Source organism: Streptopelia decaocto (assembly GCF_964273445.1).
Source record: "Streptopelia decaocto genome assembly, chromosome: 15".
In the NCBI taxonomy this organism is placed as follows: domain Eukaryota; kingdom Metazoa; phylum Chordata; class Aves; order Columbiformes; family Columbidae; genus Streptopelia; species Streptopelia decaocto.
The window spans coordinates 5,405,516-5,420,976 of record NC_138670.1 but is presented as its reverse complement, the minus strand read 5'-3'; the positions used below and the strand labels follow the sequence as shown (position 1 = coordinate 5,420,976).

At 59.8% G+C, this 15,461-nt stretch overlaps 3 protein-coding genes across 5 annotated transcripts in view; all 3 read left to right on the top strand.

Annotated features, from left to right (window-relative positions):
- Window positions 1–3,898, top strand: part of CORO1C (coronin 1C) — a 40,404-nt gene extending 36,506 nt beyond the window's left edge. The window contains exons 8-11 of the mRNA XM_082066092.1: window positions 21–166; window positions 533–590; window positions 682–927; window positions 1,431–3,898. Of these exons, the coding sequence (XP_081922218.1) occupies window positions 21–166; window positions 533–590; window positions 682–927; window positions 1,431–1,550 (570 nt within the window). The 3' untranslated portion in view covers window positions 1,551–3,898. The remainder of the gene's footprint in view (window positions 1–20; window positions 167–532; window positions 591–681; window positions 928–1,430) is intronic.
- Window positions 3,899–5,014: 1,116 nt separating this feature from the next.
- Window positions 5,015–7,913, top strand: SELPLG (selectin P ligand). 2 transcript variants are annotated; one of them, XM_082066334.1, is made up of 3 exons: window positions 5,015–5,377; window positions 5,839–5,943; window positions 6,484–7,913. In XM_082066334.1, the coding sequence occupies exons 1-3, from the start codon at window positions 5,260–5,262 to the stop codon at window positions 7,719–7,721; spliced, it is 1,461 nt and encodes a 486-aa protein (XP_081922460.1). In that variant the 5' UTR covers window positions 5,015–5,259; the 3' UTR covers window positions 7,722–7,913. The 2 variants fall into 2 exon arrangements, with proteins under 2 accessions (XP_081922460.1, XP_081922461.1); XM_082066335.1 differs by lacking the exon at window positions 5,839–5,943 and having other exon boundaries at window positions 5,216–5,373.
- A 3,437-nt stretch (window positions 7,914–11,350) lies between these two features.
- On the top strand, window positions 11,351–14,597 carry TMEM119 (transmembrane protein 119). 2 transcript variants are annotated; one of them, XM_082066296.1, is made up of 2 exons: window positions 11,351–11,493; window positions 13,170–14,597. In XM_082066296.1, exon 2 carries the CDS (start codon window positions 13,184–13,186, stop codon window positions 13,913–13,915), a length of 732 nt encoding a protein of 243 aa, XP_081922422.1. In that variant the 5' UTR covers window positions 11,351–11,493; window positions 13,170–13,183; the 3' UTR covers window positions 13,916–14,597. The 2 variants fall into 2 exon arrangements, with proteins under 2 accessions (XP_081922422.1, XP_081922421.1); XM_082066295.1 differs by lacking the exon at window positions 11,351–11,493 and adding an exon at window positions 13,050–13,077.
- Window positions 14,598–15,461: the final 864 nt, after the last annotated feature.

Here is a 15,461-nt window from a genome sequence, read left to right as displayed (position 1 = left end):
TCTCCTGTCGATTCTTGCAGGGTGACAGCAGCATCCGCTACTTTGAGATCACAGATGAATCCCCCTACGTTCACTACCTCAACACCTTCAGCAGCAAAGAGCCGCAGAGGGGCATGGGGTTCATGCCAAAGAGGGGCCTCGACGTCAACAAGTGTGAGATTGCCAGGTAGGGCTGCCGGGGGGTCACGTTGGCTTCGCAAAGCATCCCGTACAAGTTCAGCCATTTGGAAACGAAAAGTCCTGATGTTGGAAAGACCTCTCTGCTATTGTTTCTGCAGTTGGGGCCTGTGACATGAAGTGATACTTGTGCTGGGCATAACGTGATATAACCTCAAAATACACTGGGCCTTAGGCTGAGTCTGTTATAAATCAGTGAGACCTAGCAGAATACATTGTCTGGAGAAAACTTAGCGTCGGGTCAGTTACAGCATGCGCTGTCAACTTATCGGTGATAAATTTTTGGTGCCAAAACTGAACACAGTAGTCCAGGTGTCCACACATCTGAGTCCCACCTTTCCTTTTTCTTCTAAAGGTTCTTCAAGCTTCACGAGAGGAAGTGTGAGCCCATCATCATGACGGTTCCTCGAAAGGTGAGCGCTGCGTGTTGGTTCTGTGGTTTAAAGCCAGGTCATGTTTTCCAGCCCCAAAGCGTTTGACCGGTTCATCTCTTCTGGCTTGCAGTCGGACCTCTTCCAGGATGACCTGTACCCCGACACGGCTGGCCCGGAGGCAGCTCTGGAAGCAGAGGAGTGGTTTGAGGGGAAGAACGCCGATCCCCTCCTCATCTCCTTGAAGCACGGGTACATCCCTGGCAAGAACAGGGATCTCAAGGTGGTCAAGAAGAACATACTGGACAACAAGCCCGCAGCGAACAAGAAAAGTGATCTCATAAATGCTCCAAAGAAAGCAGCTGATGCCTCAAACACTGTGAGTAAAATTCAGAAGGTTTTGGGGATGGTGGCCCAAGATGTGATTACCAGGGTGCTGCATCTTCAGCAACAGCTGTAACAGAGCTCAAGCGTGGATGATTTGAGTACCTGGGACTGGGTGCCGGGGGAGGTTCAGATTGGATCTTGGGAACAATTTCTTCCCCAAAGGGCTGTGGAGCATTGGAACAGGCTGCCCAGGGCAGTGGTGGCGTCACCATCCCTGGAGGGGTTGAACAGGCGTGGAGATGATGTTCTCAGGTTCATGGGTTAGTGCCAGGGGTGGGTTAACGTTTGACTCGATGATCTTGAGGATCTTTTCCAACCAAAACTATTCTGTGGTTCTGTATTGGCCCAGTATGTCCCTGCCGCTGGGGACACTGGTCTGTTTCCTGAGCGTCACCGTTCCCGCGGTGCCCGTGCTGGGTGCGCGTTGGAGCAGCCTTGGGCTTTGCAAACTGTCTGCGGAGCTCAAGCAAACCCATCTCTTGTCTTGTCTTCCAGCAAAACGAAGCCAAATTGGATGAGATTTTGAAAGAGCTGAAATCTATAAAAGACACGATCACCAACCAGGACGAGCGCATTTCCAAGCTGGAGCAGCAGATGGCCAAGATCGGGGACTGAGCGGGCGCAGCGCCGGCCCAGGCACATTCCAGTTTCCCCAGTTCGGCAAGCAGCAGCGTGCAGCATTCCAGTACGAGCTTTCCTGTTCTCCTAAATTCACGTCAACGAGAGCTGATGATTAAAAGCCAAGCTTTTTAGTGATTTTTTTTTTCCCTGATGTTTTAATGAATTTATGTGACTGTGTCAAACAAGTCAAGAAGAATAAGTGCTACTTTTACAGTATTTTTTTTCCAGATGTTATGAATTCTTGAAAACAAATCCATTCTGACTTTCAATGTTGTGCCCAAATATCTTTTTCTAGATGTAGGGACCAATGCCACATTGTTCTTAACCATTTTTTAAAGTTGCCAAAAAAAAAAACCACACAAAAAAAAAGTTGCTTTTTATTTTTCTTATTTGCCACTTTGCAGTATTTGTGTTTTAAATGGAAAGGGACAGCACTGCGTGTGTGTGCGTGTGTGCATGGTGGGTGTTTATACTGTTCTCTGAACAAAACCGAAGCTATTTTGTACAAACCCTCGATTTCGAACAATCAGGTCGGTTTGCTTTGCAGTGTGGCCGCGGAGACCGTACGAGCTGCCTTTCCTGCCTCCCTAACGCGTCCTCCCGTGACAGTTTAACAGTTCTGAGTAGGGTGATCCGTGCCACAAAATGCCTCTGCTTCTACACCCTGAAGAACTTTCAAACTCGCATCATGTTGCCGTTTTAAAATAGTCCTGCATTTTGGATTCCTCTCGCTGCGCCCAAACGGGCATGTTTTACTCGCCTTTTTGTTGGTTTTATTTTGAGGCAGGAGTTGCTGTTGTGCAGGAGATGTGTGTGTATCTGGGGGGACACCGGAGTCCCCGGGGTGCCCGTTCCACGCGCGCGTTGCTGCACGTGCTGTCCCTGCACCACCGCGCTCTTCGGCTCATTGACTTTAAGAAAAGCTTTTAAAAATCCTCCAGCTTGCGATTCTCTGGCCCCTCACAAGTCCTGAAGTTAGGGATTTAGACCCTCCTTCCAAAGCAGCATCAGCAGTGCACGGGTGACTTTATCATGACGGGTCTCTGGAAATAAAATGCCTCCGTATTTTTTTTTTCTCTGCATCATTCCTGCCTCTCCCACCCTGCTGGAAAACTTGGCAGGAAATTCCATGTTCCCGGATCAAACTGGTGACCTCCAGACCTCCCATCTTCGGAGCGGGAGGGACTGGGGAGGGTGGGTTTGAGGCCAGTTTGGGGAACTGGTTTCTCACCTGCTCCCTCAGGGAAGGGACCCCGTGAGCTCATGGAATTTCTTGTTGGTGCCTCTGCTCAGCAAACTGCTGCTCGGGGGGGTCTCCCCTGCGAGGGGGGTCCCTGGGGCAGGGATGGGTCGGTGCCACCGTCCCAGTACAGCCAGTCCCTCCAGTGCCGGGGAAACCTCAGCAACTGGTGTCCGGTTTAAAGCAGACAAAGGCACTGGGGGTCTGAGAGCTGCTGCACTGCCTGTCCCAGCTGGGATCAAAGGGAGACTGTCCCTTTGGCCAGGCTGATCTGTTTTTTTGGTTTGTTTCGTTGTTTGGTTTTTTTTTTCCATTAGGTTAGCTAGAAATCCTCAAATTCACCATTTTCCCAGTGTTTGCATGTTCAGAACCTGCAGGTTGAGGACTCTGTTCTGAGGGATGTCTGGGTGTGAAGGTGGAGCCGCGATGGAGCTGGAGAGGCAGCAGGACGGGACAGAGGAGGCAGCGGATGTGTTAGAGTTGTGTGGCGTGAAAGCTTCAGACAAGCGGGTTTTCTTTGTTCTGAGTGGCGAGCGCAGGCGGGCCGAGCGTCCACATCCTGTGCCTGTGGCCACTGACGCTGGATTCACGGTCCAGACGCTCTGCGTTATTTGAATGTTCGGTGACGTTTTTGTATTGCAGTAAATGGCTGAGATGATGTGTATTTTTATTTTATTTTATTTTTTTTTTTAAAAGCCACCAAACGCAATGCTCCCCCAAATGGTGATCTCTGTGCTGATTCGTATGTGCGACTTCAGAGTTGTGTGCTTGGGGACCTTTTCTTGTTTTTCTAATTGGAGGGAAATAAGTTTTCTGAGACGCTGGATTGCAATGCCCAGAGATCGGTGTGTGGTAGACGGTCCGAGGAGGGCGGAGGAAAAGCCGCCCTGGTTTTTCGTTTCTCGCCTGTATTTTATTTAAATGAACTGATGCCTAGCCAGGCTCAACCGGAGTCAGTGCCTGAAGCTTTTTGTAGCCGTGATATCCCAGAAGAGAACCAGCGAAGTCCTGAAAGATGCGCTCTTATAGAGCGGCCATAGTATCTGTCCAAAAAAATATTTGCTTCCATTTTCAAAAGATAAAAGTCATTGATTATAAACTTCCTCTGGTTTGCTCTTTCTTTGGCTCTCTGCGTCCTGAACCCACCGCTCCCCGTTCGCACCTGCATTGAGGTTTTAGCAATGACCAGGTTATTAAATGATGGTGTTACCGTTACAGCCAGTGATGGAAATCCCAGTTAGTGGGTTGTGGCTGAGCGTGGTCTGGTTTTGGGGACCCCCCCCTTGTGTCTGTTCCGTCCCAGGGGAGCTGGGGCCCGTCCCTGGGGTCACACGTGGGATCACTGGTGATTTCCCTGTGGGTGAGCCAGGAGTTTGGCTGGAGGTGGGACGTGTCAGGGGGTCTCAGGGTGACGGGGTCTGCAGAGGGAGCAGCGCTGGCTGGAGCTGGCAGTGTCGTTCTGCTTCTCCCCAGCTGACACCCCTTCAAAGGCACAGGAAACCCTGCAGCGCTCAAAAGAGCCCGGGCTGGAAATGGCATCGCTGCGTTCCTGTCCAGGTTGGACATCCCCCTGCTCTCACCCTGCGTTTCCCAACCGCCTCTGGCTGCTCCCAGCACCCAGTGGGACAGGGATGCTCTTCGCAGGGATCCCTGCCCCCCCTGCACGCCCCAGGGGATGCTCGTCCCTCCCCTGCAGCCCTGAACCCCATTTTCCATCTGTGTTTTTCCACGAGTGACCTGGGGCCGGCAGGAACCGGGACCTTCCTCCAGCCGCCAAGGCTGGGAAATTTCAGGAATGGTCGTGGTGAGTCCAGCCTGCACACGGGGGTTTCACAGGGAGCAGGGGGACTGTTTTGGCCCAGCAGCAGCTGCGGATGTGCTCTTGCAGCACCTTCCTGCGGCTGCACGTCGCTGCTGCCCTCGCTTGGGGTGGGGTGTTCCTAGCAGAGCCAACACCCGGGACCCCCGAGATCCCCCAGAGCTCCTGGGCTGCTGGCGGCTGTGCCGGGGCTGTGTGTGCGGGGACAAGGGCACTTGTGCAAGGGCTCTGCAGATGCAGGACCTCAACCTCCTCCTCCTCCTGCGCAAAGGCCATTTCTCGGGGTTGGAGTTCATCTATGTCCCCTCTTGGGGCACCGTAACCCCCCCAGTCCCATTCATCCCCGCACCGTGCCCGTGGGGGCTGGCAGCGCTGGCACCAGCTTTGCCATCACTTCTGCTTTCGGGGCGGCGTGAGCCCCAACACATAGCTCAGCTGGGGGCTCCCACAGGGCGCCTGGCACACCCGGGAGGGGCGAGAGGCCCCTTTTTGGGGTGCACCCCACATCCCAGCCCCCCGGCTGGTGGGTGCACACATCCCCCGGCCCTGGCGGCCCCGTGCCCGGTGTGACGTCCTTCCCCGAAACCACAGCCGCTCTTCCGCGCCCGCCTTTCCGTCCCCGCCCGGGCGGAGGGCGGCCCGCGATGCCCTGCGGCTTTCGGCGGTTCCCCGGCCCCGGGGCTGCCCTCACGCTCCCGTCCCTCCCCACTGATCACACCGGTGCTGCAGCTCGGGGTCCCAGGTGTTCCCCAGCACAGGTGAGTCCAGGGGCTCAGCCACAGGGATGCTGTGGGTGCAAAGGGGATGCTCGGGGTCCCTTTGGTGTATGCATGGGTCCCCGGGGGAGTCACCCTACGTGCAGCGCTGGTCCCTGGGGTGTTTTGGAGGCGGGTCAGTGCTTTAGGGATGTAGAGCCTCCTGGGGATTCTTGGTGCTGGGAGATTTGGCGTTGGGACGCTGTTGGGTGCGGTGCTGCAGGGACCTCGCTGACCTCCACCCACCAGGGCGATCAAGGAGGGCGTTGTTGGTTGAAGAAATGGAATGGGGGGGATTTGGGGTGGGTTTTCTTCTCCTCCCACTTCAGCACAGACATGCAGGCACATGGTGGCTTTGGCCCAGGAGCCCCACACCAGGCTGGCTGGTGGAGGGGAGGACGGGCGGCTGGGGAGGGGGTTAATGGAAACGTGTGCGATATCCCTGTGGTTTCAATTCTGCACGGGGAGTCATCCTGCAACTGCCTGTCCCGTACCAGCCGCCTCCATCACGGCTCGTTTCCCATTTCCAGACACTCCACTTCCTTTTCAAAACTTTCTCCTCGAGCAGAGCCGGTGGGTCGAGTCCCGCAGGTGGAGGCTCGGGGCTGGGGGAGGGGCGTGATCGCATCCTCCAGCCCCCCAAACCCGGGGCCCCTCTCCGGGAGGGGAGGCAGATGATTCACCCATGTGCGATCCCTCCTTGGGGCCATTTCCAGTCTTAGTGCTTAAACAGGGCCAATAAGAAAGATGGGGACAGACTTTTCAGCAGGGCTTGTTGGGATAGGACAAGGGGTGATGATTTTAAACTAAAGGAGGGAGATTCAGGCTGGACACGAGGAAGAAATCGTTGTCCCTGAGGGTGGTGAGAGCCTGGCCCAGGGTGCCCAGAGAGGTGGTGGATGAACCATCCCTGGAGACATCCCAGGCCAGGCTGGACGGGGCTCTGAGCAACCTGAGCTGGTGAAGATGTCCCTGTCATGGCAGGGTTGGGCTGGATGAGTTCCGAAGGTCCCTTCAACCCAAACTGTTCTGTGATGCTATGAACAATGGAGCTCAGCATCCTCCCGCAGGGAGCGGGACCCCCATTTCACCTCTCCCCTCTGTCCCCCACAGGTGCCATGGTGCTGGGCCAGGCTGTGCGGGTGCTGCTGGTGCTGAGCAGCCTGCGGGTGTGTGGGGCTGAGCCCCCTCCGGGGCCGCCCCAGGGCCTGCAGTGGGTCTGGGGGGTGGCCAGGCAGGAGCGGGCTGAGCCCCCCCGGCTCTCCCGCAGCAGGAGGGACGATGCGGGGCAGCAGCCCGGCACCGCCACACCGGGGCACGACCCACCTGCCACCGCCATGCCCAAGAATATCGAGACCGATTCCCTTGAGCCCGACCTGCTGCTGGGCTCTGTGCCACCCCCCGGCACCAACGCCAGCCTGCGCCAGGCACCCGCGGTGACAACCACGACCGATCCGCTGGATGAGACCGATTCTCCTGAGCCCGACCTGCTGCTGAGCTCAGCACCCAGCACCAACGCCAGCCTGCACTGGGCACAAGTTGTGCCAACCACAGCTGATCCACAGGATGAGACCGATTCTCCTGAGCCTGACGTAATGCTGAGCTCAGCACCAGCACCCAGCACCAACGCCAGCCTGCACTGGGCACAAGTTGTGCCAAGCACAGCTGATCCCCTGGACGAGACCGATTCTCCTGAGCCTGACCTAATGCCGAGCTCAGCACCAGCACCCAGTACCCACACCAGCCTGTACCGGGCTCTCATGGTGTCAACCACAGCTGATCCACAGGACGAGACAGATTCTCCTGATCCCGACCTGCTGCTGGGCTCTGTGCCACCGGCAGAGCCCGCCACACCGGCAGCACCCCAAAAGAGCGTCACCACTGTCCCCAGCAGGCTCACACCACCCGGTGAGGACGGGACCATGGCCAGCAGCACGGACAGCAGCTCCTGGGTGACCCCATCAGCTCCCGTCCCCACCACGGGTTCCAAGAAAGCCAGGGCTCCCTCCGGCCCGACACATTCAGCCCCTTGGGACGCAGAGCCCTGGGAGCCCAGCCGGGTGGTGGGCAAGTGCCTGCTGGCCATCCTGCTGCTGGGGCTGGTGGCCGCCATCTTCCTGCTGAGCACAGGGGTGCTGGGGGCCGTGCTGTGGCGGCGGGCGCGGACGGCCCAGCGCCGGCTCAGCCACACCGAGATGGTTTGCATCTCCTCCCTGCTGCCCGATGGGGAGGCGGCCGCCAACGGCCCCCGGCCCGGCCCGGCCCGCCGGCCAAAGCTGCTGCTCGACGGCGGCTCCGAAGCCGATGGGGACAACCTGACGCTCAGCAGCTTCTTGCCAGAGCACACCTGAGCCTGGGGACAGTGTCCTGCATCCCAGAGCATCAGAGGAGGTGGCGTCTGGTCTCTGGTGCTGCCACGCGTGGTCAGGGGACCGCGCCGTCCCCTTGGGTTTGTGATTTACCCTGGACTGGTGTGGTGGGGAGCTGCTCCCCCAGTGAGTTCAGCCCCCGAGCCAACCCCATTAAAGTGTTACTGGACATGGCGGGTTACTTGGACATGGTGGTCTCTGCCTGGTGGGGACAGTGCCCACCCCCCTGGTCCCCTCCACTGCCTGCCCACATCCCCCTGCCAAAATTTCACTTCTCCATCCTCCTCCCCAGCTCCCCGAGAGGAGGCAGAAATGAAACCCATGGCCACCCCTCCCCGGGAAGGGGATAAGATCAGACCCTGGAGTTGGGGATCGCAGCCCCTGGGACCCCTCCCCACGTGGGGCTGGCCTGGTGCCACGGCGTGGGAGCGGAAAGGGTGGCGGTGCCGGGGCGGAAATGCCGGGGGGGGACAGGGACGGGTGCACTCGTGGCGTAACGTGTTCCTGTCCTGTGGTTGCAGCGAGGCGAGGGGACGACTCCAGTACCGTCACTGCCCCTCGGCGTGGTCCTGTGCCCTGCCGTGCTTGTCCCCAGTGAGCAAATGGTGGTCACAGGCTCTTGGCTTCATAGAGTGACCTCCCAGGCTGTCCCTGCCGGGTTTTGGTGGGGACAGGAGGAACAGGGACAGCAAAGGCATGAGTGGCCACCCAGGGTCCCACCATCCTGCCTGTACCTGTGCAGGTATTGGTCACCCCTCGAGCCACCAGCTTGTCCTGGGGGAGCCACCCAAGGGAGCAGAAGTGGCCCGGGACTGTCCCTGCCCTGGCAGGCTCAGTGTCCCCGCATTCCCATCCCTGCAACCTCATCCCTGCAGTGACCAGACTCAGCGTCCCCATCCCTGTGTCCCTATCCCTGCCTTGCCAGGTTCGGCATCCCAGTCCCCATGTCCCCGTCCCCACCCCACTGAGCAGCTGGTGCCACCCTCAACATTCGCAGTGCACGCTTGGGCAGTGAAGTGTTTTGGCACACGCTTGAGGCATCGCTGTGCCGCCCCGTCCCTGGGTGCGCAGCCACCTCGAAAGCCACTTTTGGGGACAACTGTCCCACGGGGATGCGGCAGCGTCACAGCTCATCCGCACCCCGGCCCCCAGCCCCGCCGCGTGTTTACATTCGCGCTGAGCTTCAGATATTTTCCATCTGGAGCTGCGCAGCTTTGCTCCCTCCTGCAAATGTAAATGTTTATGGTGAGTCAGCGCGGGCGAGGGGATCTGCAGCTGGCGGTGGTGGCCGGTCCCTGGATGGGACACCCTGGCCGCAGGCTCCTGAGTGATGCCACCCTGCTCTGTCCTCATGCAGCTGCAGAGCAGATGTTGGCACCCAGCTGTGCCAAAAAAGCAGCCGTGGGAGCTCATGGCTCCACCATAATGGGCACAGAGGTTGATGTGTCCCTGGGCTGGTGGGGCCAGGCTGGGGACTGGGAGCCCACGGGGGCCTCTGTCACCCCCAGCCCTTTCTCTCGGAGGCTCATCCAGCCTCCAGCCCAGACAAGGGTGAAGATGGTGGGTCCCGAGGAGGCGGATGGGTGCTGGTCAGAGCGATTGCTCCTGCTCTCAACCAGCCCTGTCCTCACATCCATCGCTCTGGGAGCCCAGCGAGGAGCAGGATAAACTTTCCTCCACCACCACAGCCCGAGGCGGCTGCCAGGAGCCAGGAATCGCCCTATTTGGCATCGTCAGCAGGTCCTGTCGAGCTGCCATCGCCCAGCTCACAGCCCAGGAATCTGCAGGAAGCCAGGACGGTGTCACAGCAGCATCCGCGGGGCTTCTCACCTCGGCAAACCTCTGGTGTGCCACGCACAGGGCTGCGTGTGACACGGTGCTGTGCATGGTGCTGTGACACGGTGCTGTGCATGACGCCGCGGAGCAGCTCCGCAGGATCAGTCCCTCCCTGGGTATTTCGCTGGCACAGCAAAGTGCAGCCCAGTGAAGCAAATTACAAGCAGAGCAGAGCCGAAATGTCTCAAATTGCAGGTTACCGCCGGCTGGTTGTGCTGCGGAGCCCAGCCTGGCGGGTCCCCACGTTCCAGCCGCCCCAAATTACAAAGCGGGGCGCAGGCGATGCTGCCCTGCCCAGTGCCGAGGGGCCCAGCCCTCCCCAGCCACAGGCAAAAACGGCATCGTAATGGCCGGGGTGTGCTGGCACCGGGGCTGCCTGTCCCCCTCCACCTCTGTGCCGGGGAGAGCCCAGGGCAGGGATGGGGACCATGGATGGGGTGGGGGGACCATGGCTGGGGAAAGTTGGGGGCTCTGGACAAAAAGAAATGGTGATCCTGACAAGGAGGGATGGGGACCCTGGACAAGGAAGGATGGGGACCTTGGACAAAAAGAACTGGGGATCCTGAACAAGGAGAGATGGGGACCCTGGACAAGGAGGCTCAGCCCAGCATCACCATTGCTGGATGCATGATGGGGAATTGCAGCCCCATCCTGGTCTGGGCTGTGGCAGGGAGCCCAAATGCCACTGTCACCCCTCCGGGCTGGCCTGGCTCAGCAGCACAGCCACCCCCAAACCCCCCAGTCCTCACCTTTCCCCCTTCCCCTCTAAGGTTTCAGCACTGATCACTTAAGGCCGGGAAAAGCCGCCCCAGCAGCTGCACGGAGCCACCAGCTGCAGACAGACAGACGGACCCGTTATTTCTGGGAGCCACGATTACATTTGGCGACGCCGGGAGAAACCCAAGCGGCAATGGATCCCCTCCGGCTGCCCAGTGGTGACCAGGACGGGCCCCCTCGCCCCCAGCCCCAGGGTGGTCGCAGTCCCCAGGGGCCAGCGATGGTTTTTTGGAGGGGGATGTGGCCGGGTCCCCGGGGAGGCGTGCGGAGGCGAATAGCAAGAGGATGAGGTCACCGGTGTCTGCAGCCTCTTGAGCAACTTCAGCCCAGGCGGGGGGACCAAGGGGGGTGGGCACAGCGCTGCTGAGCTGGGGTCCCCATGGACCTGCACCCCGAGGCAGATCTGCCTGTGCCAGAGCATTTCGCGGCTGAACTGGTGTCCCGAAATCAACAGGGGTTCCCCAGCTCTGTCTGCCCCTGTGCCACACTGCCAGCCCCAATAACACTGGGGCATTGAGCCCAACACCCTCCCTGTCCCCTCACTCGGTGGCTGTGTCCCCCCAGCTCCTGCCTGCACGCCGGCAGAGTTTGGGCTTTAGGGCTGGCATGGGGGCAGGATCAGGCCCTGGGCTGGGCTGCTGGGGCCCAGGCACACAGTGAGAGGCATCTGAGTGGGGGGTCCTGGCACAGCATCATTTTGGGGGTGCCAGCACCCTTGTCCCACCATGGCAGCTCAGCCACGTGGCCTTAGGATGGAGTTTTACCTCTGTACTCATGGGCAAAAACCACCTTTGCAACAGAACCCCCCGCTTTCCCACTTGTACCCCAAAAGGTGCCCCCTCCCAGCAGTGCCACTGGGTGATGGGGGGCACCGGGGCTCCCCCCTTTGCTGGCAGGGCAAGAGGCCAGGCAGCCCCCAGCCGGGTTTGGCTGGGAGGGGGCCCCTCACCGCCCACCCGCGCTCCCTCCCCAAACCAGCCCTAATGAGAACAAGCTGGTCCCGGCTGCGGCGCAGGAGGAGGAGGAGGAGAAGGAGGAGGAGGAGGAGGCTCCATCCCGTCAGGCAGCAGAAAGGGGCGCGAGGAGGCGAGGTGTGCGGGACAGACCCCATCCTCCCGCCGACGCGGCGGCTGCGGGCGAGGTGAGGATCCCCCCGGTTTTGGGGTGGCTCAGGGTGCCCCACGGCTGGGGTGCCGTGGCGAGGGCTGGGCACAGTCCCCACAGAGGGACGTGGGTTGGTTTGGAGGATGCTGTGGCTGGACAACATCAAAATTGTGACTTTCCAGAGCGTTTAGGGAGCAGAGGGGGTTCAGTTGTGTCTGGCCAAGCCGAGCAGGGATGGGATGTGGGGCCAAGGGCTGGTGATGGCTATAGGAACAGGCCCTTCTCTTGCCACAGATTTAGGCTTTGCTCGGCCTCTCTGTTGCCACAGCTGCTCATCATCGCAGCTCATTAACAGCAAATTAATGCCTTTGCCCCACCCAGGACCCTCTCCCTGCTGCAGCTGGAGAAGGTGGTGGAGGGGGATGTTACCATGATGGCAGAGAGCCCCCAGCCCATGGCGGAGGCAATACCTGCAGTGAGCCGGGAGAGTTGGGGGTCCGTGGTCACCCCCCTGCCTCCACCGTTGTCTCTTTGCTCTGGTTTAATGCAAACCAGATTTTGCAGCTGGGAAGGAGCCTGGAAGCCAAATCCTACTGCTGGAGACCTTCCTAGTTTGGTTTGTTCTGGGGGGAAAAAATGGGAGGTAGGTTGGGATTTGGGGGGCCTGATCTCGGGGGAATTGTCCTGGGGGGTCCCTGCCGGTGGGCCTGCAGGGCTGGTTTGTGAGACTTTCCCGTGGGTCCGTGCCGGGCGGGGGGGCTCTGGGAACGGCTCAACAGCACTACGTGGCGCAGACGGAACACTCTGTGTCCCCTGGGGAGCACGATGTGACATGTTGAGGACATTCGCACCCCACTCCTGAACCCCGGGGGGTACTGAGCCCAGATGGGGGCTCGCCTTGGCTCATCGCTTCGTGTGGGGATGGGAGACACTTGTACCATGTCCCATAGCGTGCTGTGGGGTAGATCCAGCCCCAAAGAGCATGGCACGTGAAGGGACAGAGTTTCACCCTTCACCGGGGAGGCTCAGGCAGCCGGGAACCCCAGGACCCCCCATTCACCCCACCCCAGCTCTGGGGCTGCCCCTTCACAAAGGCTCTGGGGGTCCCGCACCCCGTCCCGGCACTGGGGTGAAATCCAGCCGCCAGCCTATTTTTAGCCGCGCTCAAGCTGGGAATTGTCTGTAACGGTCTGTGCCGGGACAAGCGGTTGGGAAATGCCGCTCGCGCCGGCGGCCGCTCTGCCGCGGCATCGCCTGTGTCAAAGTTTCCACTTGGAAACCTCAGTTTTTTCAGGAATTCTCTAATCAGCCAAACGGCCGTTGTCTGAAGCCGGTTGTTGGCAGCGGCCCCGGTCCCCTCGCCGCGCACGCAGCGTCCCCCAGGCTTAAGCAACTTGATTCAGCTGCTTTCCATCTATTTTTGTGGCACGCCGTTGCAAAACAAACACCGACCCTTGCTCGGTGTCAGGGCAGGGAAACTGGAGCTGAGTTTTTTCCTTATATTTTTTTCTGGGTTTTTTTGCTTTTCTTAAGGAAATTCAACCAGGTGAGTGAGTGGCCGAGCTCACTGTCGGTGGTTTGATGCTTGTGCCTTGGTGCCGCAGCCACATGTGGGGCTCAGGTGGGTGCATTGAGGGGCTTCACGTGGGGCAGGCTCAGGGATCTCACTCCATGGGGGTGTTAATATTTTGCCCCCTCCTCTGCACCCCGCAGGAGCTCTGGGGGAGATGGCGGCGACACCGGCGATGGCTGCGTGGCTCCTGCTGCTGCTGGTGGCAGCCCCGGTGCTGGCGGCAGCGCCCCGGCATGCTGCGGTGCTGCCCGACATTGGGGGCAGCGGGGACGCCGAGGAGGTCTCAGCTGAGCCACCCGCCCGCTATGTGACACCAGGGACTGGCCCGACGCTGGGGGACGCGGCGGGGACCACGGTGACCAACAGCTCGGCACCGGGCGGATTGTTGGATGGGCTGGTGGACTTCTTCAAGGAATACATGCTGCTGGTGGTGGTGGTGGGCTCGCTGGCCTTCGTCCTCCTCTTCATCGTCTGCGCCGCCGTCATCGTGCGGCAGAAGCACAAAGCATCCGCCTACTACCCCTCCTCCTTCCCCAAGAAGAAGTACGTGGACGAGCAGGACAAGGTGGGGGGGCCCCGGGCTTTTGATGAGGTGCCAGACGGAGCCCCCGGTGCGGGGGAGCCCGTGGCCATTGGCCGGCAGCTGGAGGCCGATATCCGCGCTGCCGCCCACAACCTCAGATCACCCCCCAAGGCTGGGGAGCAGAAACCCCCCCATGAGGAGGAGGAGGAGGAGGAAGGAAGCAAGAAGCTGAGTGATGAGCAACCCGTTGAGCCCTCTCCCCAGAATCCAGGTGCTGAGGAAGCGGCGGGTGCAAGAGGAGCAGGGGGTGAGGGGGACTCCAACGCAGGGCAGGATGGAGCCCCAAACCCCCCCAGTGTCTAGGGCAGGGACGGGTCCCGGGTGAGCCCGAGGAGCCCCCAGCTTGGGGGGACACGTGATGGACACGGTGGTTTTTGCTCCATACATACGTGGTGGCTCAAGGCAGCCCTGATAAAGCTCCCCTTGCCTCCTGCCCCCTCTGGGCCCCCCAACCCTCGCACCAGCAGGACGCTGTGGCAAAGCCACATTTTTTTGGCGGGTGGTGTTTTCGGCAGCACTGAAGTGCCATCATCCCCATCGCTCCTGCTGCCCGAGGGCCTTCCCCTGTCCCAGGCACTATGTGGGTGCAGCCCCCCTGCTCCGGCTCTGCCCCCGGTGCTGTGCCAGCAGCCCCCCACCTTGTCGCACACCGCCAGCTTGCTCCTAAGTGTAATTTTACTAATTAGTGGCATCCCAGTCCCTGCCAGGCAGCTGCACCCTCTGGGCAGAGGCAGCCGGGGCGTGTGGGGAGTGGGACAGGGGCCTGATGTGACCCCAGCGCTGGCTCTGCTGGTGGCTGTGACACCGAGGGGACAGGATGGGATGAGCTTGGCTGAGGGGAGAAAGGAGGAGGATTCAGCAGAAAGGCCCCATCCTGCCATTTTTCTGCCCCAAATCCACAACTCAAGGGCAGCCCAGAGCCCAGCTGGACTTTCTCCTTATTTTCTTAACCCCTCCAGCTCATAATAAAGGTATTTTCTCCGCAGATGTCCCCTCCGTGTGTTCCTGCAGCTTGTGGGGTACCCAAGGCACCGTCCCTGCGCTGGTTTGTTCCTTCAGGGCCTTCCCCGGGTGTTGGGGTGCAGCTGGTTTCAGCTCCAGCCCTACGGGGTCCAGTTGTCCCGAGCCCGGTGACGTTCTTCTGCGTGGTGAAAGCCTGGGAGCTGCAGGACACGCTTATCGTTCACAAAACCTGTATGTCGATGCGCCATTTCTGGGAAACTTTTATCTCTCAGCCTGCAGCTGCTGCCGTGCGCCTCGGCGCTGGGACGCAGCTGTGCCCGGGGGGGACGGCAGCCAAACCTGCGATAGAAAGACGCTTTTCTACCTCAAAAGCAACAGGCCCCCTCATCCCTGTCACCCCACATTTTGTCCCAGCCACGGGGCAGGTCGGGATGTGTCCCCCACTGTCCCCACGTGGGGACAACCTTCCCCCTGGAAGAGCGTGTTGGCTTTAACTCCCTCTTGCATTTTGCCAAGGGACTTTTGCCAGCCCATTCTGCCCCAAAGCTGATGTGGGCGTCTGAAATTTCCCTGATATTTTATTTTAGCTGGGAAAGGGCAGGACAGCTCCCGGGAGCGAGGCACGTTCCTCGCAGCAGGACACACGGGCTGGGATGCGGCACGGGCGGTGCCGGGCGGAGGTGCCGCATGAGCGATCCGGTGAGCGACAAACCACAGCGGCAACACGTGGCCTGTGCCGCGCTTCAAAATGTTGCGGACAGAAACATCATAACGAGCCGCTTATTTTTGAATGTGGTTTTTAATGTTTTAAAACGCCCTCGGTTGGAAAAAAGGCAAGTAGGGTTTCCTGGGTGGTTTAAAATCTTAAGAGCAGGCAGTTTTTAAA

Bases quoted from the DNA above. Each gene is read 5' to 3' on its own strand.
- SELPLG (XM_082066334.1), top strand. From the start codon at position 5,260: ATGCCCTGCGGCTTTCGGCGGTTCCCCGGCCCCGGGGCTGCCCTCACG. The intron at 5,378-5,838 runs GTCCAGGGGCTC...CTGCACGGGGAG, and splicing joins GTGTTCCCCAGCACAGGTGA to TCATCCTGCAACTGCCTGTC. The intron at 5,944-6,483 runs GTGGGTCGAGTC...TGTCCCCCACAG, and splicing joins TTTCTCCTCGAGCAGAGCCG to GTGCCATGGTGCTGGGCCAG.